This window comes from Botryllus schlosseri, chromosome 14, assembly GCF_051294905.1.
Source record: "Botryllus schlosseri isolate E-star chromosome 14, Bs_hap1, whole genome shotgun sequence".
Classification (NCBI taxonomy): domain Eukaryota; kingdom Metazoa; phylum Chordata; class Ascidiacea; order Stolidobranchia; family Styelidae; genus Botryllus; species Botryllus schlosseri.
Genome location: NC_137249.1, coordinates 4,069,695 through 4,094,118, shown reverse-complemented (window position 1 = coordinate 4,094,118; position 24,424 = coordinate 4,069,695). Strand labels below are relative to the sequence as shown.

The following is a 24,424-nucleotide window of genomic DNA, read 5'->3' as shown; positions in this document are numbered from 1 at the left end:
GTCATTTTTGTGGGGCGATGAAAAGTAATTTGTTAGTTAGTCGCCAAGAAGATGCATCGTGTAACGTCTATATCGGCAACCTCTGTTCAACTGCTGAAAGTATATGACGTCACGAACAAATTTACTTTTCGGAAATATTTACTCGGGTGTTTTTCGAAAATTGTGAAAAACGCGAAACGAGCCAGGCTTGCTGTACAAATGCACAATAGGGGGTCTTCATAAATGACTTTTTTTCTCAAATCGTACTGGCTACTTGATAAAATTGTTAGGTTACCGAATTTAAGCCTACGCACCAAATTTGGTTCAATTCCAACCAGTAGCCGCATTGCTACAGGAGAAGAAAGTTTCTATTTATCGTATAATAATAAATAACAAAAAATTTGGAAATTTTCTGTTCACCCCATGAAAGTGTTAGGTTGTCTATAGAAACGATGTAGACATAACACTTTCATGGGGTGAACAGAAAATTTCCAAATTTTTTGGTATTTATTTTTATATAATAAATAGAAACTAATCAGGAGTCCGATAAACCAGAATCACAGACACTATTCCCTCTAAGCTGCGCTAACGCGCGGCGCAATTGCGCGGTGCTGACACGGTCTCTCTCAGAAATTTCAATCTGCGCGCAAAAAAGCCGAAGTGGTGAACTTTTTAGTCGTTACGCACTGTTATCCAATGGAATGCGCAGTGAGTCGGTGAGTGCGCGCAGACTCGTGAAAAAGTAAATGGAACTCAGATATATTTGCAGCTCGATATCTGCAGCCTAAGCAGACCACGGCGAAATTAACGGCCAGAAATCGACCGCGGACGCAATCATGTCCGCGTTCTGTCAAGTTATCGCGCCGCAATGATAAATCGATGAGGTAATCACTGCCTCGGTTGCCCTCATGACTGATAACATTCGCACCGGAGGTCGTCGTCTGAAATCCGATGCTGGTAATTTGTTACAATCGGCTAGAACAGAGCATTTTCTCTCAAGAAGATGATGAAGCGAATTTGAGGCGACGATAACGATGATGTCGAATTAACCGCCTCCGTGGGTATACCTGCATACCGTAAAGGCGAGGAGCAAGCCCCTTGTGATTAGGGCTGGGCACATGGATTCGAGTACTCGAATCTGAATCGAGTTTAAAATTTAATGGTTCGAGTCGAGTAGTAAAAGACGATTTTTTCGAGTACTGAAATTATACGCTCCTCGCCACTGAAGGTTAATTTATCGACGAGAATTATAGTTTCGATACAATTTTTCATTGCGGAAGCCTTGAAACCTCGAATGACCGTATCGCTGCATGCGTAACAACAGGGTTTAAAGTAGTAGTACAAAGCTACGAATGTTACTGGAAATAACACATTTCCGAAGTCATGATCAATGATCAGATCATTCCCCGCCATTGCCACAAAGCGCAATGAAATCAGTATGGCAGGAAAATTACCAAAGTATCTATTACATTCCGTTATGACGTCATAATGAGTGATACTCGAATATACGACTGGACTCGAAGCATGATAGGTGAATCAGAATCGAATAAATCAGGTACTCGATTTTGCCCAGCTCGTGATACGAAACACGGGATTGGGTGGTGACTTATAGTCCTTATATTGATAAGAATGCCGGTGTACCATGTACCTTACGGGACATGCACATATTTAGTCATCCATTGCCATGTTTACGTACTCTTTCCAAAACGGATTTTGAGGTTGACTGAAATAAAATATACGCTAATGGCAAAGAGTACATGCCAAGTTCGATCCGCTGTAAAAACACGGGATATACCGGGCTTATACCACGTCATTGATCAATGTTTCACGGTCGGGCCACACGCATAGACACCGGTGCCGAAATGTCATAGTCGTTTGTAAGCAGACGATTTATGTATGCTTTAACTGTTCTTCGGGTGAGCGCATTTCCTGGGCTAAAGTCAAGATTGGTCTTAAGTAACCGGTAGATCATTAGAGACGCATATTATGGCATCATGAAATTTCCAGGATCCAACTGTTCAATCGCACGATGACACACCATTTTTTACAAGTGCATGAATAAGTATTACACAACTTCCCAGTATCATTAAGTGCACGATCAACTATAGTGCCTAGTTCCACCCAATTCACGCATACATTGTCACACACTATCATCTAAAGCTATACAGGATGTATTCATACGTACACATGGTATATTTTGTGATGAAGATCAATCGACAGATTGAGATGTCCGAAAGGTGTGAACAACAACAGCATATCATGCCTCCCGTAGGCCTATACTCTAATCTAAATCAGATTCATAGAGTCCGAGTATTAGACACGCCCAGAGGTTGTCAGTAAGGAAGTACTTCTACTTTGACGGACTACTCGAGTACGTTTTGAATTCTCTCGCTAATTAATCAACTCAAGTGGTTATGTTTTTTAGATTATTACTTTTACTCTGATATGTAACAGTTTCTAGATAAAACTATACATACTTCTTCCACGTTATACTATAGAGCAGGGTTGTAACCAAGTCACAAGGTTCCGAGTCACAAGTCAATCTCATTTTTATAGTTTTGACTCGAGTCATTTTCAATTCACCACAGAGTCAAGTCCGAGTCCGAGTCATAGTGTTGTGACTCGAGTCCAAGTCATTATGTTCATTGTTCAGTTTTCAGTTCAATCGGGTTCAATCCACTTTTTCAAGTTTGCTCGAGTGGTATGGAATGACTCGAATTCATAATATAGTTATTTTCCAATATTCCAATATTCCAAGTATCAGGACTGTAGACGAAATACCAATAATGTGGTAACTTCACTATTGTTCAAAGTTACAGTGAAATGTCTGTCCTGGCCGTCCTAGTCTCGAGTCAATGACTTGGTTCGAGTCGAGTCATTTAACGCGTTTGAAAAAATGACTCGAGTCAGTTCGAGTCACCAAAAATCGCGACTCGCGTCGGACTCGGGTCATTACAACCCTGTTCTAAAGTATAAAGAAGTTTGTCATGACAACTGGTGCTACTTCTACCTGTAATGCTTGGGTAACAGCACTGCCTACTTCAACCACATCTGGTTACGCCCCCCCCCCCCCGAAATATTCAAATATATCACATTGAATTTGATGTTTTTTGTATCTGGTTAATACGTGATTTTATAGAACGGCAGTAGGCACGTGATTCAGTTGATCTGTAACAACTACGGAGTATATACCCACCCATACACAAGCGATACGCGAAGAGAACGTTACTTATTTTCACCAGTGCAATAAAGTCCGGGCGAGTAAATGGAAAATCTGATAATGCCAACACTTCCCCAACAAAGTTGTCACCACGGGGAATCGCCTCTGATGAATTGCTCGCGGGTGAGACACGTTGCTCGACTTAATCAAGGATGTCTCCAGACTCGGTGCGTGACGCAGTTGGACACACAACCGGGCTGCCACATTTCGAATCAATTCACGGCTCACTTCACCACAAGGAAATTGGGCTTGGAAACAATGTCGGGTGTATTTATACAAGCAATGCTTCCGAGAAATGAGTTGCAAAACAAAAATCTCTTTATTGGATGTCGAAGTGGGTCATCGCTTTATCGGTGGGTAGTTTCAGCGTTGGGACAATCAATTTGCTTGTGTTGGGTCAGAGTTCGCGAACTGGAAAATTTTTAGCATTTCCATATTACATTAAAATTAGAATTGCAGGAGTCGCAAAAACTTGAAAATGGAGTTAAAATCCGAATTACTAAGAAATACAACAAAAATCACGTTCAGTTCATAGCAAATTGCAAAAATGTCTGTACAGTGTACACTGTACACCAAGCTTGACTATATAGTTCTCCTGGGGCATTTTCAGGAAAAGCAGAAATTGGATTAGAGGTAAAATCAGAGCGTAGAGACATTACACAAATTAGACACCGAAATTTCGCTCTAATTTGCGTAAATAGGCAACTAGCATTACCCAGCCGTCCTAGTCTGCGTAGGGTAGCTTGTTTCAGTTCAAACACGGGTAACGGCCATTCACGAAACCGTCGTACCTCGTTATTCAACAAAGTCGCGGATAATGTATGATTAATAAGGGAAATTTAATACGTCAAAATAAACAAAACAACTCGAGACAGTGCCGCGGAGTATCCGAAATACGAAATCCCGTGGACGGTTGATGGTTTACGCTATGTCTCCCACAAATTATAACTCCGTCAAGGTACGGTCAACTGATAACGGGTGTCCGCTTGAGACACTATAATTTTCTGTCTATTGTAGAGTTCACCTTCGCAGGTGTAACAGATCAACCGGCATTCCTATATTTTGATTATGTCGGAGGCAGGGTTCCTAATTAACGTTGCGATACATTCGCAGCTATCATCAAAACGATAGCAAATGTACTCGACATCGGCTATTTACGTGCTGCTAGAAATCCGTGTGTTTTAGAAGAGCTTCTTGGAGGTACAGAACTTCAGTTTACAATTGAGTAGTATATTCAAATTGATATAAACCCGAATAATTTCGACCGACTCTCGTCGCGGGTAATCGCCAGCAACAAGTAGAGAATTGGAAAGGACATTGTATTGTCGACATTGTTGATTGTTAATATACAATTTTCTTTCCAATTCTTAACTAGTTGCTGACGATTACCCCTGACGATGTCACCCGAATATGTTCAGATTTATTTCAATATGAAAATACTATTTGATTTTACAATGGGTATATATGGGTATGGGTACGACCGCAATCCGGGCACTTTCATGCCGTACTGAGCTACTTATAATGGAGATAGTTCATTCTACAATACATGGTTCAATAAAAGATAATCACACGTATCAACCGCCAATATAATGCGCAAGTACAACAGTCTAATTTCGGATGATCAGTGTGCCGGCCCGATACAGGCACACCAAAAACCCGCCCCGAGTTAAGTCAGCGCGAAGCCAATTTCGGAGGCGTCTGTAGCGGGAATGGTGACTAATCTCGGTAAACGTAGAGTCGAGGAAGATAAATTTGGGAATTCAAAGTTGCGGAACGCTAGATTATCCGAATATCTCAACCATGATTCAACGATTGGACGAATGATGATATTTGCGCAAGATATTCCTAATGACTTGTTGTAAACAGATTATGAGGCTGTCAGTTTGATATCCACTATCGTAATCACACATTCGCCACGGAGGATAATATACTCCCAAAAAGAGATATCAAAATACTGTCTCCCAACATGCCGTGTAAACTTCCTACCAAGACTCGCAATGGTAATGAAATAGCCAATAGCGTTGATAGAAATTTAACCATACCCTCAACCAATACCGATAGCCACAGGCACCCAGGGACGATGATGCAATAACTATTTTGCATTCTTGGGCATTTACTAATCCCGTGTTACTGCGCGGAAGCCAAACATACGCGTCGTGTCGTTACGGTTCTTCCGCGCGATGATTTCTTGCGTTCTCGCCGCACAAAAGGTGCGCTAGTGTTTAGAAAGTATCCCCAATCCCCAAATAAACAGAGTTTAATACAAAGCAATGACGGCATCACAATGTCGAACCACAGCATTGGATTTTAGCATCGGTCAAAGTCGCGAGATTTGAATTCCTGAACCGGGCGATTAGAAAATAGATTCTTCGCCCATCCCGGTTTTGGAAGAAGTTCATTCTAGTAAGGTTAGTACAGACTATTAATCTATAGTTAGTTGGCGATCAACTAACTGCTAGTAGTTCTTGTTCTAGCTGTAGTTGCGGATTTTGAAATGCTAGTAGTTTTAAAGTACGAGCACTAGTTGAGCATTAAAAATAATTTGAGTGCTAAACAACTAGAAAACACGTGTCGTCGCTTGGCATGAATCGCGATAACAATGTTCTGTTGTGTGATGTTATTGCAGCCAATGCCAGCTCAGAGTCATTACTAGTGTCCTCGGAGGATGGCCAAGTGTCCTCTTTTTTAACAGTAAATCAGCACTGAAGTAAACGGGTGTTTTGGGAGCTGGGCCGGAAAGCTGATCTCTTCTTTTGACTGTATTTTTGGAGCTGAGCCGGAAAATTGACTTTTTTTTTAGTCAACCCACCACGAAGTGGGAAAAATTTACCATTTTTTCAGGATTTTCGTCCGGATTTGCAAGTATGATGAAAATTTTGAAAAAGTATCCTCTTTTCAGATTTCCAAAATATGGTAACCCTACTATCACCGGATACTTGCGTCTTCACAGCCGGTCACTGTGTACACATACCGGTGGTGTACGCAGTACCGTAAAACAAACTACAGCGCCTACCTGCTGCGCGTGACTCGCGCGTATGACAGGGGTTTGGCAACATTAATGAGGGCAGTCCTGGATTCTAGCTACTTACGACAACAGTTCTCACGAACTCCGCGGCAAAGTATCCATTTACCAAACTTCAAAACTTCAAAACCACGAAACCATCTCGCAAAAAGGTTGCCGCCTGGCGAGGCTTATCACTGTTTACGTTTGGTTTGGAAACGGGCACGGCTATCGTCTTATCGACAGAAAGCAATTGACCGGTTCGCGTTTATCTCCCGGCTGATCCCGGGTCCGGCGTGAAATTTCAAGTGTCGTTGCAAACAACTGTTCCGTAAAGTAAACGCCCTGAGTAAACCGAATTTCTGCAAGAAACAGCAGTGGGTACGGTGTTGGAACATTGGTTTTTGGCGATTATCAGCATGGAGTGCCCGATTACAACGTATAGTATTACAGGATATTGCATACGACCAAGGCAATAGAACCAAGTCTGGGCTTATCAGACAATTTCCGAAAAATATGTTCCACAGAAAAGAGGATACATAGTAATCAAAACACAATCCCAGCAGTGCAATATATCCGTGACCATTCGAGATTGACGTTATCAGTGACGTCATAAAGACATACAAGGTAATGGTGTAAGGATGCATTTTCACGTTACCCCACCGTACAATTGATACCCTCGAAAGCGGGAGCACTAATACTGTACGAAAACACCGGTATTTTCGTATTAGTTCTGGAGCAGTGAATGTGATACCCAGCACAAAACGCTGACTCATCAAATTCAGGAAGACATACCAAAAAGTGTAGTTCCATTGGCGTAATCATGGCCAGGGGTCAGTCGCTAGCTGTTGACTTATTTTGCTTATACTACAATATCAAGATACACTATTTACTCAAGAGCTAGGCTAACGTATTCCATGACCAGAAAATTTGACGCCCCGTGCCGCGATATGAAGAATTTAAAAGATTGGAGTAAGTCAAATTGTGTAATTTAAGGATTTAGTAATGATTTGGTCACGATTACGGGTTACATTCGTAAAAAATACAAGGTCGTGGAGACCATGCGCTAACTGCCAATCACGGCCATGCGTATCAGCGTACCTGCTGCAAACATTTTCAAAATTCGTCTGCTTATGTCAGGCATATCTAGATATCCCTGGCTTATATCCTCGCATGGAGGTTTGTAATACCACTATTTCTTACAACAATCTTTAGATAAATACACTATTACATTAGTATTATCGCCTTAATCACTCCCGACAGTTCATCGTATAGCGAATTGATTCGGAAGTGTCGTGTAGGTAATCCGCCATTACGCTACATTTCACCGGCAATTACAGGGCAGGCTCGTCACGTAAATATAGCCTAATCGCATCGAGCCGCAGGAAATCGGTGTCATAACGCGGAAAATTGCACCGCAAACTTCGGTAAACTACAGAATAGCGCGAGCCAGACGGGGTATTATGGTGAGGATTACACCGGCTCAGAGGCACATCTCGCAACGACAGAAACTAGAGCCCCGTGGTGCGACGTGCCTGACAATACTCTGTAGGACTCTGACCCCAGCTCTAGCGCATTGTCAATTGATGAGGGCGTCGTCTGACCTAAACCTGGTAGCATACTTTTTTTCGAATTGGATTAGAATTAGAATTATAGCTATTATAGCTACATTCCTTACGATTTCACCAGCGTGACAAAATACTAAGCTGAAATGTTACAGACCCGTTATCTTCAACACCGGATGCTCTTATCACAAACCGAAACAGAGAGTACCCGCGCAAGACAAAACAGAGCGAGATATTTCTCTAAACACGAGCGTATTACATTACCGGCAATGTCGGAGACACCAGCCCGCGTTACGTTAATCTCGCGGGAGCGCAGAGGAACAGTAGGCCCGCAAATAAGCATTTATCCAATCACAAAAATCAACAAAACGTCAGTTCGCTTCGCCTTGAAAGGTCGCCGAATCTAATCTGGCACGGAATTTTAGAAATCTGCCGGTGTGTACACTTGACGTTTCTGAACTCGAATCGCCTATCTTCAATGTTAACGTCTTCAATGTTAAAGTGTAAAGCGCGCCGGCAAAAATCACAGGCAAGTCGGAATTTGAATACTGATATCGCTAGAAGTCACGATATGTGTCGCTGTTCGAGAATCCCAGAGAAAGATAGGGTAATGAAAAGAGCCAGGAAAAGCGTATATAAATGGAAGACCACCGAAACATCAAGATATAACACTTTTACAACAGGACATAGAGTTGGGCAACCAGAAATATTACAGCTTTTCCATATTAGATTAGAATTAGAAATGTAGGGACACAGTTTTTTTGCAAATGAGTTCAGAATTAGAATGACCGAATCCCCAAAAACGTGGAAATTGAACTATATTCCCGATTAGAAAGAAATACAAGGAAAAGTTACCGATACTATATGGCCATAGGTTCTTCACAAAAAGTTTGTCGCTGTGGCGTTACCGCATGTTGACTTTGCGGTATCACCCATACACGGTATCGAAAGCAACACGCGCACGCGCAGTCGGGCAAGGATTCGGTCACCAACGCCATAACCTGAACTTACGTTGGAAATGATTCGCAAACGAATCAAAATTGAATCTCAAACTAGAAGTTCCCATGTGCAGCGCCACCTCGACCACCTGCTTTGCAGATTTGGCGTAGTGCGTTTCCATTTCACTGTTACAGCACGAGTGCACTCCGTTCGGGCAGACTCGTAGGTTTTCCGCTGAAAAAAGAAAAAAAAGTCTATAGCGTTCGGCGTATGAGTGCGGTGATGAACAATGCACATGCCATGCTAGTTGCTGACGATTACACCTAACAACTGTAAGTCGAAGATGTTATTGAATATATTATTCGATTGGAATAAGGAACACTATATTGACAAATGCCAATATTGCATTACCCTACCATCCCCACATAACAGTCCGCGAGTGGATCAGACCCGCACGAGATAAGTAGATGCATATACGGATTGCACGCAAACATAATTTATAACAGGTAGTACTCAGCGTAGGTTGGAAAAGGTCGTATAATCTCGCTCAAACACTGCAGTAAAGCGAGGTCACGTAGGTAAGTACTAAGTACAAACGCCCTTACACATCGCGACCAAACCGGTAGCTGTCTAGTCAAAGATAACGCCGGATCATAAAATCAGAAGGCCATCAAAATTACATTAGCGGTTGCAGCTAAACGTGCTTCCGCGGTGTGACTGAAGTTCCCTGGGCTCCGACGAAAATTGAAATTAAACATTGATATCTGCGATCGAATGAAAAAGATAACATTCTTGTTTACATACAGGTATGTTGTACCGGTTGACAGATACGTTGTACCTATATGACATCACAGCAATTGTTAACTCTTCATTTGAACCTCTCCAAATTGGCGAGTGACAAAAATATGACCGCGGAACTGTTTTCAAGCCCACTATATGATGATTACTGTCAAAAATCGACAATTTATCAGGCTATCCATTGTTCACATAGATGGACAGCACGAAGAACAGAATCATTTGTTTGTGGTCACGTCGAGATTTTATCCGCGTCTGCTAATCCTCTGCCATTAAAATATGTGGCGTACCGAAAAGACATTTACTGTACATTGTACGTACAAAAGTGATCACAGGCCACAGCTGTTCACGTGTTCAACTTGGAGTGTGATCTCATGTAGGGCGAATACGATAATTTTATAAACCTGCATTATTGAATATGAACACTGAGCACTTGACATACATAACTTTTGACAATAATTTTAATTAACGCGTCTTGGATGAACGAAAATCAATATCTTCGATAGTAACGCATCGCTATGCAGCCAAAATAATCGAAGAAATCTTTATTGATGACGCAACAGGGTCGGAATTAGTAAATCCTGTTTGAACTCTCTAGTAGGGCTCCGTAACTGTGTGATGTTGTACTCCGTATCTCATGTATTACCTCCCAATGCTGGCGTAATTCGATGCCTACTCTATGCAATAGTAATTTCCGAAGAGTATTTGCTTTTCACATTACTAGCCTGGCGTTATGGTTTTATCATATCTAGTTGTTTGCGTATCCTTTACTGTCTTGAGGCGCAAATATCGCACAACATGTACCGTACCGGGTGGTAAGTGCTCAACAGAAACACAACTTAGTCGTTGATGTTCGCGCGGAGTTAAGTCGAGTACGAATTCATGTATTACAATAATTGAGACCTTGTAAAATTAGGGAAAATACCAATAAAGACTGGGCGATACCAGTATAGCTACTGCATGTTGAGATAAACTTGGGATAAAGTACATGTAACATGGCAATGATTGAATATATCAGTAGTCATTGAGTAAGCATTGATTAAAAACATTGCCCTATGTCCATGTCCACTGTCCAGTGTACCTGCACTGTACAGTACATACATTTTCCATAGAATTTAGATATCGATCTACATTCTACGTGTATTGCACATATAGGCTCGATATTATCACATTTACTGCATCCCATTTCTCAATATTATAACATATTGCTCCGCCAGAGCAAACAGTCAGCCCGGCACGGCATCTACGGAATAGACAATCTTATATTTAATAGCGACGAAACATTTTTATGAAGGAAACCGTAACATTAATGATCAATGTCGCACAATCCGTATGCTGTTGGACCGATGTAATTCGGGTTTAAGGCTTATGTTCATTGTTCGAAATTTACAATTGAATAACAATATTCAACTCATAATGGTGTCGTATAAGTTCAAAACAGGTGATGCCGTAATACTGGTAATTCCGAGGTCACCGAGCTCTAAACTGACAAGATAGGATAGGCTTCTTGATCGGTAGATCGTGGATTCAATCCCCGACCGGGTCAGATCAAAGATTAGTAAAACTGGTATATTTGGCTTCCCCGCTTGGCGCTCACCATTTCCGGGATAGCGTGGGGGTGGTGCAAGACTTCGAAAGCCTTACAAAGCTATTTTCTGCACTTTCATTGTCCAGCGGCATATGCAGTGCACAGATTGCAGCAAGCATATCACGAGTCGGTGTATTGTGCACATGCCGCAAAAACACCAAGAATAAAATGTATAACATCCTATTCTATGTATAGAAACGATTAGTATTGCCCGAACGATAGAACCTCAACATGTTAGTCAGCTACATGAAATTGTATCTCTGTTTATGTCCATAGCGATTCCACTCGGAATATATGCGTATCGCAGCAAACGTTTAGTTCGTCCCAAGACATATCTTTCGAGGGTGTATGGACAATTGGACATTGAGCAAGAGAAGAGAATTATTTCAGAACGTCAGTCAAGGAGTGAAGATATTATAAAATCTCTGTGACATACGACATCCGTCGATACGACTGACTATTACGTTATCAATATAGTCAAGTTACAACGCAACAGCAAACAGAGTGCTGCATGTTGGACAGACGACACCGGCGCCGCTGTAATCGCAGTCGGCGGGTCTGTGCAAACGCACTACGAAGGCTCGTAGATTTTTACGAGAAGAAGGCGCTCAATGCGCTGCTTCATGACGTACCGCAACTTGAAAATGAATGAAGATATGCACAGAATACACAGAAATCACTATAATACTTCCATATACTTGCATATGAATCAGGCCATGCCTACGAATGAGTTTATGTAGTGACCATTAAATACGCATAAAAAGGTGTGGGTCGTGAACTTAATCGTCTCATTGCGTAGTAGCGCGTTTAAACATATCGTGAACGGAGTTGACATTAAACCAAACTCATCCAACACCGACGCTAATATACTCAAGTCGTATCGATTGATCTGATTAGTCCATTTTGAAGCACATATAAATCGATGTGGAGTGGGAATGCATATCGCCATAACTAATAAGGCTGCCATTGACCTTGCCAGAGTCTGGACCGGTATGTGCCGCATTGCCGCTGACAAAATGAGTGGCATATCTATTCATAGTTGAACAAAACTTATGTCCAACAAATTTATGCTATAGCAGTGGTTACCCACAGAAAAGAATCATGATTAATGCAATCATTTCGATTATATGTTAGAGCGAAAAAACAATTAGACGCTGAGAAATTCGAATAATTTCAATATTATCACCAGATGCATGGATAGGATAAAAATACTTATCGCTGATGCACACGTATACACACGAACCTTACATACAAGGTAATGTTACAGTGCAATTAATGTGAATAATGCCAGCACATTACACGCAGACCGTTCTGATGCATCCATTACCAACAGTAGTGCGTTTATGACTACGGCTTACAGTGAATACTGTCAGTCCGTGAAAGATTCAACCATATTCTCATTAGCTACAATTTGCGTTCAGATTTCATAACGACAGCAATGGTAACTCGTAAGACGCCATTTTCTTGACCTATTACGGGGGTCCGAGGTAAGACCGAACTACATTCCACGTTTGCAGAACTGTTGCGCGCATCCACAGCTCGGTTATAAACGGTTTGAGAGTGATAAGAAACTCAAACAAGGCCTGTAGATTGCTTTCCAACGTGTTTACCAGTTGGCAAACCGGACTAATTGAACAGGAAAAAGATAGCAGGGCATAATGTATACTAGTCGATGTTTACTGGCTTGTTACTACGGGAATTGAAAACATACATGTCTGACAGGGGCCACTAAGTTGCCATAGCTAACTAATTTACATTTATGTACCCTTTTAACGACTGATTCACACATAACAACATATACTATCACAAAGGCTTCGTTCATTCCGTATAAACTGCTGGTGAATGTAACCAATGAGGTCAAGGTGAACGTCTGATTAGGAGACTACTCCCAAGTCGTTTCGACACCCTTCGATCTGTTTCATTATCTTGTTGTTTTGATGTGATGGAAATTTTAATAAAAGTGATTGATTGATTGAAATGGACTTTTAGGGTATGGGAGCTCGGCATGAAACAGCAGAAATTATCGAGTTTATAATAACACTGGACATGTGTTTTCGATGCAGTGGATATGCTGATATAAAACGTCCAAAGTGTGTTTGACGCATAAATAAGCATAATACTGTATATGTGATGGCAGTCATAGTGCCAAGAGCGGCCGACTAGTCGTAATCAATTATCAAAAATCGATGTTACATTTCATGGGAGAAAATACGGAAATATCGTGCTCCCTTATTCGCCCTGCATTTTAACAATATCTGACGTAAATCATTTCGAAATCATACAATAAATGAAATTCTGACACACGATGAGGGGAAGATCTCATCTAAAATGGTAGGCATATCAATCCTGACTACAACAACAGTGTTTGAAGATGATATTTCGGTACACCGATGATGTGGTTTATAGTTTTCCAACGGTTTGTTTACAACTAAATCACTAACAACGTGCGGAGTCACCTTACCTGGTCATTTGATGCGATTATATCGGCAGACGATATACATCAAAAGGGGGTCGACGCTCTGCCGTATACGGCTCGGATTATGCTTAGCATCTGAGAATAGCAACAGCTCTCGCAGTAGATTTTATCGGCAATCTCGCCGCTGGAAAGGTTTTGTCAATGTTTGAAAAGGGATCGTTTGGAAATTGACCCCGATCTGGGTTATAATATGGCGCCAGCTCGGCACCTCGCCACCGAGACGAAAGAAAACGAAAGTGCCGTAAATCGGACTCGAAGCGACTCTACCATTTGCGGGATAACTCGTGCTAAATCTCAGATTACATGCAGTTAACAACAAGCGCCACACAAGACTTTACGTAGGGCTTACGCAGGAAAATTAATACAGCTAATATATTGACAACGGAGAATTACGGAAACCGGTATTTGCTCAACGAAGAAAGTCCACATAATTGAATAGGACGGAAGCTACACGTGGGAAGATAGCATCCAGATTATTGGGTATTACAAGTGTATGATTATGCAAACTATATTTATCATAAGGCGCTTCCAAAAATAAGTCATCTATACATGAAATTACACAGTCTTTTAGGGGTGACAGGCAAGCAATGACGATTCAAAATTCGCTCACCGATATATATTATCTTTACAGTACAGTCTAAGTAAAAAATCTCTCAATTGTTTAGTTTACAGGATATATGAAGTTGCGCTAATTATCATAGCGGTTTGAAATCTTCTTTTATAGAAGTTACACTCATGATTTGCTGTGCAAGTGTAATCACTGTGTGAAAATTTCTGTATACTTTTATTGTAGAAACGTAGAAACCTATATATGAACTATTTATCTCTCTCCCTCTACGTTTAATTATATTGGCGAATTTGTGTACCCAACCCACGATTAAAAAGTTCCCAAATCAGTGTTAAGGGCGAAGCTACTTGGTATTAGACTGTGTGGCCTACTACAATCTATTCAATACACAATGCATTTGGTATTCTACACCCCGACCATGGCATATATTCGAAACGCAAGGAGTTTTGTCATTTCGATCCCCTTGATCGCATTTTCTACTTTAGTGTCAACCTGTACTTTAAGTTGGGCATGGTCGAAGTGTCACATTCTCGAACATGTAGTCAAACGACCGTTATCTGATAAGATCGCCAAAACATCGATCGAAGGAACCCAACGTAACCCGTAACATAGATAGATAAACTATCGGTTTACTCCTACAGCGCGAAAAACGATATGAAGCAATTACACTCAGAAACATCTCCCATATTACTCATTGATATTCTGCACGGATATTACAATATCCACCAAATAGCAATGAATGAAGTTTAAACGAAGCCAACGAAAACTGCTTCAAAAATAAAGTTATGCGGCTACTATTTAACACTATCAAGCACTTGCTTAGACTCAATTCCATCAGTATTGATGGCGAATATACTCGGACTCTGTCAGGCAAAAATGTATGTAAGATTTGAATTTGTAGGGCTTTAGTAGACTAACGTCCATGTCATTGTCACGAAATACATTCGTAGTGTCATGGTGCGCATACTATGAATTTAAGAGAAACGATCTTTAATCAGACAAACGTAATCGTACCCATTATTATCCAAATAATTTGACAGGTGTCACATACAAGCAAGCTCGCAGTCGATAGCCAGGTATACTCAGCAACGATTTAGGAATAATTCGAAATTAATTGGGCGTGACGTAAATAATAAATACATGGCGTATGATTTTGTACTCGCTCATCGCCCAGGAGTTTCGGGGTTTCCAACGCGATGAGTAAATGACCCCCGAGGGGGCACCGCGCGTATTACGTCAGCCATATGAAAAATCAGTATTTAATACATGTTTCACAACAGTATACACATGATAAACATGTTGAATTTGGACAATACTTTGCCAGCGTATATCTGATGTAGCACCAAGCGCGAATGCTGCCAAGAACGGCCTACGACCTACAACCATTTCGTTGTATTCCGCGTACGCGTACAGTACAACTATACATTATTACGAGGTTAATAAATGATATCAATTAACTATCACTGACAGTCAGTCGTGTTTCAATTTACGATATAAACTGTCGGTGCATTCCCGTGGGGAGTTGAGCTGAGCAAGTGAGCAATGTGTCAGTATTTAATATATGCCACGCATACCACGGCTGACCAGTGAGAACCGGCGTTAACCTTCGCTACTACTGAGAATCCCGATACATACACCGCCAATTTACTAATATAATATGGTCCACCATATGCCTGCACGTATATTTGTACTGTACACTTGGAGGACCTATTCTTCTCCTATTCAAATGCGCTGTGTTTATGATACAACACTAAAAAATAATCCGTAAAATTACAAAATACTATTGATGATTGATCCAATACAAATTTGTAATCAATCTCTTTCAACATATAATATAACGCGACTACACCTGGATGAGAATGCTAAACTGTAATTTAAGCAATAAGTACTCACCTATAACTGGTAAGCGTGGTACGATCCCGTCCGGCCCTATCGTTTTGGCAGTAAAATGCCGGCGCACTTCAGCGCACGACCTCGTCGCTGCGGAGACCATGTGCAAAGCTCTCAGGGCTAATATAAGAATGATAACTTGCGCGATATGATTCCATTTCAACCCCATCCTACTACAGAGGTAAGAAATATGTCCCCGACACAGAGTGAAAATTTGTTCTTCAGAACGAAACGCATAAGAATAGACACAAATGTAGAAACTGAAACATAATGAAAATGATGCAAAAACGATAAATATGCGGGCCTGAGACTGTTTCAGCTTGTTACCAAACTTTATCTAAAAAAATCATTAAATACTGGATGCCCATGCATTATTAACCTCAAATGTGCATGACAATCGATTCATCCTGGGTATAGGTGTATAAATACGATCTCACTGTATTGATTTAGGAATCAGGCACATAAAATACTTCGTTTATCCACACGGAAGCCGCCGACTGGAAAAGTTGCCCGCCCTTGCCCTTATTCATATGATGCATTTATTTTCGTCCCATAACTACTGTCTTCATTAAAACGTCGGGTGTGCAAAATATGTATAGTCTGTAACATTGCCTATGTAAATTTGCACTACTGCGCTTGCTGTGCTTCAAGTCAAGTATTGGTGTAATAAGATTTTGATTTTAACGGGATTTGAGCAAATTGAACATTGCTACTATCCTGCGTGGTTGCACGACTTCACGATCGTTAAATTCTCTGGCGAGTAATTAAAGGCGTTACTAGTTGCCTAGTCTAATGGCCCAGGTGAAATAGACATCACAATATAGCTACAGGCAGGAGGGATGTAGCTTACAGCATAAGTACAAGCCAGAAGGTAATCGTAAAAGTCGATGGTTTGTTGTGGTCGGATAATGCCACTCCTGCAATACTGTGCCTGGCATTCTAATACGAACGCTTATTGCTGCATTACTACATTGACATCGCTATCGTCTGCGCACTCTTTAGACTGCTTGATTTCCTAAAATATTTCATTTCTGTCTGATCTTATCCCGAGCAAATCGAGTTACCTGTCCACTTATAGTTATACTTGAAAGTCTAAGAAGACTCATAGCATATCAAAACAAACTGATTTAAATTAGCTCAATATTATTGCATTTAGTTAGCTACTCGAGTTGAGCGCACCTAATACTTTGCTGACTAATCTTAGTATTGTATCATTTAATAATAGGTTAGTAGCACGTGGAGTTGCAACCTTTCTAGGACAATCTATAAAAAGCACAGACCGCTTTCGAGATTGAAAACCGATTTCGCCACGAAATCGGCACTGTCGGCAGGCGGATATAAACGCCAGTTTCCGATGCCATTACGCTGAATATGACGGATATTTATTAGCTGAATCACTACGATTCTATAATTATCACCCAATCAATGCTGCTGTCATTCGATAGAAATACAGTTGAATTTATCTTCGTCAGCATTACATAACTGAAATTACATTGTACCTAGGTACAGCTGACGAGATAGACACCACCACAAGGCACATTATCGTACACGTACACTACATCAGTCTATCCATCGACTCCAAGATTCAAGTGCATGCCTTCCCCGAACTGACATGATGTACCTGTACAGCACTGTACCTATTCTCACAGCATACATTCTAGCACAGTACAAAGGTACAGGGTGCACTCTTCCGTCCACAGAGCAAACATGCTAGGTTAATCGCGACGAGCACCTAATAGTTGGAGCGACTCGACCGTCGGTAATAATGAGAGAAAGGTATCCAAGTCTCGCTTTTCCACTTGATGATACCAAAAGGTGTCATATCGAGTGGAGCTCAATCGCAATAAGCAGAGGTAAAGCTATTGTTTCAAATAGTGGCGCGGCCGCTTTCCAACTAATGTGCATCGCTCACACGACCCAAGCAATGACTCGCCGGTCAGGTTCTATGAGGCTTAGCGGCCGTGCCAAAGGTTGTGATAGTTCATACATAAATGAAATATCCGGTACACGGACTCGTACTGGAGAAGACATTTGACGTAATAATCATCATTATTTAGTTATCCTTTCTTTCAAAAGCGTAAGTGTTTTGTGAATTTTTTTCACTTGCATTGCGGTACTGCCTGGCACCAGCGAACCCAAGTTCGTTACTGGCCGATCCTCCGGAATCTGCTAAAAAGCGAAGGGCACAGAAAAAATTCTTTCTATGACATAATCATAGCTGCATAAAAGGGATGGGAGATACCATTATACATATAGATGACACCGTCGACATGTTTTCCATGACCATGACCAAGCAACTAATCCGATTGATGGGTTTACAGCCTGTGTATTTAGGCTCCGGCAACGCGCTAATATTTGGACGGTCAGTGTGGTCTGTGCCGTTGTAACGTCATATCTGCGTCTCACATCTGTAACGATGACGTATCTTCATTCCTGAACAAACTCATCCAATGCAAATTTTGCTTCTGGGTATGCCCTTGTCGTCAGCGCAATAGTTGAGTAGGCCATTGATTATTATGATAACTAATTTTAATTACTAAATAGTAAAGGCGCTGTGTCTGATGTTTAATTCAACCTATGATTAGTATATCACATAAATTTACAGTACACACTTGTGATGCATGTTGTAACGTTGCATCATTAGTCTTTATCCAAATCTAGCATATAAATTCTACATAATTTCCAGTGTTGAATAACAGTTAGGTGCGGTCATTGAAGCTCACGTCATTTCGTCTCGTGTCAATGTTGTCCTGCTTTCAATGGATTCTTATTTATAGGCTTACAATGCACGTTACTCGCAAACAATCGCATAGGGATGGTGTGAACGTGAGGTTCACGTTCGCATCCTGTGTGTGAACCTCCGAAATTTAGAGGTTCACGTTCACAAACGAACCTTGTCTGCACTATGAACCTTTTCCATATATTACAGTTTTCACTTCATTATAACATCTTTGGTTGAAATTTATTGCATTTCAACTGCGGGCCACTCTATATACATGGCGCTGGCAGCATAAAAAAATCAGCACTAAACGAGCATACACCTTGACAATCTCAAAAATTTCAATTGCTTTGTTACAAAAGTAATCTCGAAATATCCAGCTTTCCGTTTGTGAATATTTAGTGTCTCTCTGCTGTGAGCTTGACCCTCAATGACACAACATCAAGATCGAAATACATTACGTGTAGTCAGTGAATGATGCTATCAATGGAATTGATATCGTTGTCGGATGTAAAAAAATCTAGCAGGTGTACGGGGTCAATCATGACTTCATATGTTTATTGCATCATAAAAACAAAATCCGTGCGATTGGGGTGTTGGCTACTGCTGTATAACTTGTTAATGGGGTAATATCGGTAGCAAGTATAGAAACCCGTTTCACACTCTGCTCAATATAACCGTTGCAATACTTGGACGCCGAATGCATTGTCCGGTCTGGACTAGACCGATAAGGCGTAAGCTTATATTCCCTTGTAAGCTCTCGCCTAAATTGCTGGAAAGCGACGGAAGATATTGATTTTACGGGATTATTATATCATATGATTGTGCCAGTTGATACATTTGGCGACGTTTAAAACGTCAATATGTACTTCAGCATTGTGGCATTATGTGGCCCGAGTCGTCGCTATAGGTATCGTGTACAACTGTACATTAGGGGTCTTCAAAAATGACTTTTTTCCTCAAATTGTGCTGGCTACTTGATAAAATTGTTAGGTTACCTAATTTAAGCCGACACACCAAATTTGGTTCAATTCCAGCCAGTAGCGGCATTGCTACAGGAGAACAAAGTTTCTATTTATTATATAAAAATTAATTAACAAAAATTTCAAAATTTTTCGTTCACCTCATGAAAGTGTTAGGTTGTCTGTAGAAACGATGTTCACCAAATTTGGCTCAATTCCAACCAGTGGAAGCGACGTTATTGCCGTCGAAAAATTTGGATTTGAATAAAATAGCATTTGCGGTGGGCACACCTATAATAAATAATTAAAGAATTGGTGACTGTAAATACACACGTTCGCGTTCACACAGAACCTTTCAAAAAGCTTCACGTTCACACGCACCTGAACCTTTCAGAGGTTCACACCATCCCTCCGCGTACGACATAAGAAAGTCATATCCATGTAGGCTGAGTTAATTGTAGGAAACAAGGCATAATAAAGTCGCATTGTGTCGTGTAATGCCAATGTCATACTTGAGGAAATCGCAATTTCATGATTACCAACCTGCTGAAGCTGAGGAATCTATTAAGGAACACAATATATATCCCCTTATTCAATACACCATGAGAAAAAAAAAGTTTAGTCCTCGTAATATCAATAGTCATTTAGCGATATCACGTTTCGCTCTTAGGATATACACGGTCTGTAAATCCCACGGGACCGAGTCCAATATTTCCGATACTTCATTATTCGATTATCCAATTTATATACCGACGCGCTAATAAATTGCTACGGTAAATTGATCCTAATGTAGCGAGAAATGTGTTTGGTCTTCTACTTTGAGTACATTGGTAAAGCGATGTGGGAAAACGCCCTTTGTGTGAAAGAGAACATTTTCCAATTCATCCCTGATCTGATTACTACAGGGAAGAAAGTGCAGTCCTGTGATGCGTTTGGACTTTACAAGTGAAAACAAAGAATTTTAACGATTGTATCACATACGAGGTGTTGCTGTTATTTGTTCGATGGTGTCTTTTGTTCGATGGTGACAAGACAAGACTCGAATTTAATGGAGCAAAGGACTTTTCTTTCTGCTCTAATTGTTACGATTGTCAAAAGTCTATATAATTCTATACACAAGACCCATGCAATGTGTCGAAATGGCAAATTCCGTCATGCTTTCAATGATCTTGAACAGGCCCTGGCTAAAGATGTCGTCAGGGATCTAGGCGTTTGAAGTGTTTTGTGACAGGTTGAGCCACATGTCAATGTCAATCAATGACGCTATTTCGGGCCGTACAATTGCAATCTTCTCATTACCGAGTGGGGTCGAGCAGTAAGAGGGCAAGAGGAAGATAGTGCGATCCTGAAGGCATTTAATTACAGAAATTGTGCAATTGTGTATATTTTCTGTTCGTTCCCAGAGAAATATGTCAACACTATCAAACAGCATGGGTGTGCACTAGGGATATGACTAGAAAAAAAATTCGCCTGTAGCATGAATTGATGAGCATTTTGGTATAAATTAAAAAAATTATAATCATTTTGTTCAAATCGAAAAAAACGTCCCGCACGAACCAACTTCAATTTTCGACACTGGTCCAAATATAGAAAAAATTTACAATTCAAAGGTATTCTTTGCTACAAATTTAATCTTCATACATATGTCCTTTTGTACTTCAGGTAAAGTTCATCCATCAATTTGACTTCTCTTTCTGTTATTATGTTAATGCCAGGGACATCTACAACGGAAATATCCGACTTCTATTGGGATTTTAAGGCACTTTATCGCTGCAGGAGATTCGAGCGCAAAAATAGCAGCAAATAATCTTTGGTATACTCTAGAGACCGATCGATATTGGATTTTTGGGTCGACACCGATAAAACCGATATCTCACACCTTGACCGAGAACCCCAATACATTCAGCCGATATTCAAAAGAAGTTGGATATACATACGCACATTTTCAAAGCTTCAGAGCATTTATTTGAACATCTTTACAGCCATTGTTATATTTGAACATGAAATAAACTATAGAAAGGCTACATCTGGACACCTGTTAAGTGTAAGCTTGTGACATACATCAATATTCTCAATCTAGCGGTCAAAGATTATGGTTTTCTGACTTCCTACCGCCATGTTGTGACGTCACGAGAATTGCCGATGATTTTTCAGCTTCAATGGCAGATACCGATAATTCTGTCGAAGTGTGATATCGTCCCGATAATATCGGCGAACCGATAAACGGTCGGGCTCCAGTATATTCCATCAATAGACATCTGGTTAGAATACCAGGCTTCCTGACACGCATTTGCGAGGAATAAGCATGATATCTCAATAGTTACTCTCCATCTGGGGACTTGGAAGTACGGAATTATAGCCCTTGAGCTCCATCTCGCATTGCGTAGAGATGGAAGTTTATGCCGTTTGAATAGTGGTAATCTACTATTTTCTCTGAAAGAGCGGCATGCTCTGCACAGCACATAGATAAACTTAAAATCATCCCTCCATCCTCGGTTTTCTAATATTTTCATTTGAAATCCTGGCTTGATGGATTGTACCAAGTTTTCGTAGTATTTTACCATATCATCTCCAAATTTGTAGCTGAGAGTTGGATTTGTTGAGGATGTTGGATTGAAGAACTCTGATATATGCTTTAAGAATCGATAATATTATGTTGGCAACCAATGTATTGTGGTTTATGAAAACCCTTGCTCATCACTGCAATTTGCAGTTTCACAACAACGCCATTCCGCCGCCCAGTATCAACAGATGCTGAGTCACATATGATATGACATTTTCAAATTTTCATCATATTCCTCTAATCGGTTTTCTAGACCGCTGAAAATATGTTGAGTTGTTCTACTTTCGCCTTTTCGAACAACCAGTTCGATTTGTGTCAGACAAATTGAAATTAAACGATCTATACAGTCTACATCTAAAATCGAAATTAATAATTATTATTTAATAATAATAATTTAATTTTGACTGTAAGCAAGAAAACGATAGAAATAATTCAATATGAGCGATCAAAGTTTACCAAAATAATATTTTAAATCTTCGCAATTGGAATTGTGTCAGTTAAATTCAAATCAGTCGGTATATATATTATATAGTCTGTATCTACAAAAAATGCCTATCCCCCATACCGTGAAAACTGGAAAATTTTTGTGCGCGAGGTTTTTGTTTACCCAGTCTTAACTTTTGGTAATTTTGCAATCAGGACACAAAAGTTCGTCGTTTGTGACTACAGGACACACAAAATTTTGAATTTTTTTTCTAGTCATACAGTGTGCACTGTGCACTAGGGCGGAGCATGGACCGGAGTCGGATTGGATATCGGTCGGATTTTCTTAGTTTTAGCCGGATCCGGTTTGGAGCCGGATCAGTACTTTTTCTCATTAGGCCGGAATCGGATTGGAGCCTGATCAGCACTTTTTGCCAAGAATATGACAGCCTTACTCCGTTACTCGCTTCCACTCTTGAATCAATATAGTTAAAGTGAATCGCTCATGGAAATAAACCACATACCAAGTCCAAGTTGGCATAATTACTACAGAGAAGGGTTGGGATTCACCTTTGAGTTTTTAATTTCCTGTTTGCATTGTTTCAGTCAATATTCAATACCACCCTGTGAGTAGAAATTATTATCGGAGCTTTTCGGACCGGATCACGATCATTTCTAGAATCCGGCCTAGGAGTCGGACCGGAGTGGGACCAGAGCTTTTAAAAACAGGATCGCAGTAGGACCAGAGAATTTGTCGATCCGCTCCGCACTAGTGTGCACTGTGCAACCAGCGGCACACAGAGAAAATGTGTGGTGCCCGCGAAGAATTGCCAATTTTGAAAGGTGTGCTGCACGATAAATGGATTTCTATTTTAGCTTGGTTTGGTACATTTGAGCTAAGCGCAAATGGGCCAAGAGAGGGACCAAAATATGAGTGAAATCACTAAAACAATAATATGTTTACTTTGCACTTGGATAGTTTGACTAAATCTATTTCATAAGAGTGAAAATATATTTACTTTGCTCGCGATTTCCTTCACATATTTATCATTTTTTACACGCAGTCCGATATCAAATTTTATTGAAGTCTTGCCTTCGCTGGTACCATTTCCTCATGATATAGTGAGCCTTGCAATTACTCGAAAGCCTGTGTTCGACCCACGGTTTCACTGCGTCGTGTATAATAAGGCCAGTATGCTCAAATTACACAGCACATGCATACCCCTGCTGTACAATGTATAGCAGTGCAATAGCTCTGACACAAGAGCACTCACGTACCGATTCTATCACAGCAGTACAAAGTATCTTGCCCTGTATAGTGAACTACCGTACACCTTGCAGATAATAATTATTCGAAAACGACCCGTCACTGTCGTTGCAAACTACAGTATTGCTAGTATTGTTCAAGATCGTTTTTTCTTGTAATTTCATCACCATAATGATAATCCCTCGTCAGCAGTGCTCACTCCGACCTTATCCGGTTATGAAATCCTATTAAGACTTTCACAAATGCAATGAAATTAGGGTAAGGACTAAGGAGGGATAGCAGGACTCCTAGATCGACCTATCTCTGGAACAGTCCGCCAGACTAGACAGTCCAATCTTCATGCTTCTCCACGGCATCGCCTAGTGATCAACCATGAATCTCCATAATAGCTTCACAGTCCATAATAACCTACATAAACATAATCTTATCGACTGGTCTTCGTACCTAGACTTCGTCAGTTTTGGACATA

At 40.6% G+C, this 24,424-nt stretch overlaps 1 protein-coding gene across 2 annotated transcripts in view; it reads right to left on the bottom strand.

Moving 5' to 3' along the window:
- Positions 1-16,281, bottom strand: part of LOC145456067 (glypican-5-like) — a 54,023-nt gene extending 37,742 nt beyond the window's left edge. For both annotated transcript variants that reach the window (XM_080334098.1, XM_080334099.1), the window contains exons 1-2: positions 16,025-16,281; positions 8,777-8,938 (exon numbers count right to left, since the gene is read on the bottom strand). In XM_080334098.1, coding sequence (XP_080190224.1) covers positions 8,777-8,938; positions 16,025-16,190 — 328 coding nt within the window. In that variant the 5' untranslated portion in view covers positions 16,191-16,281. The remainder of the gene's footprint in view (positions 1-8,776; positions 8,939-16,024) is intronic.
- Positions 16,282-24,424: the final 8,143 nt, after the last annotated feature.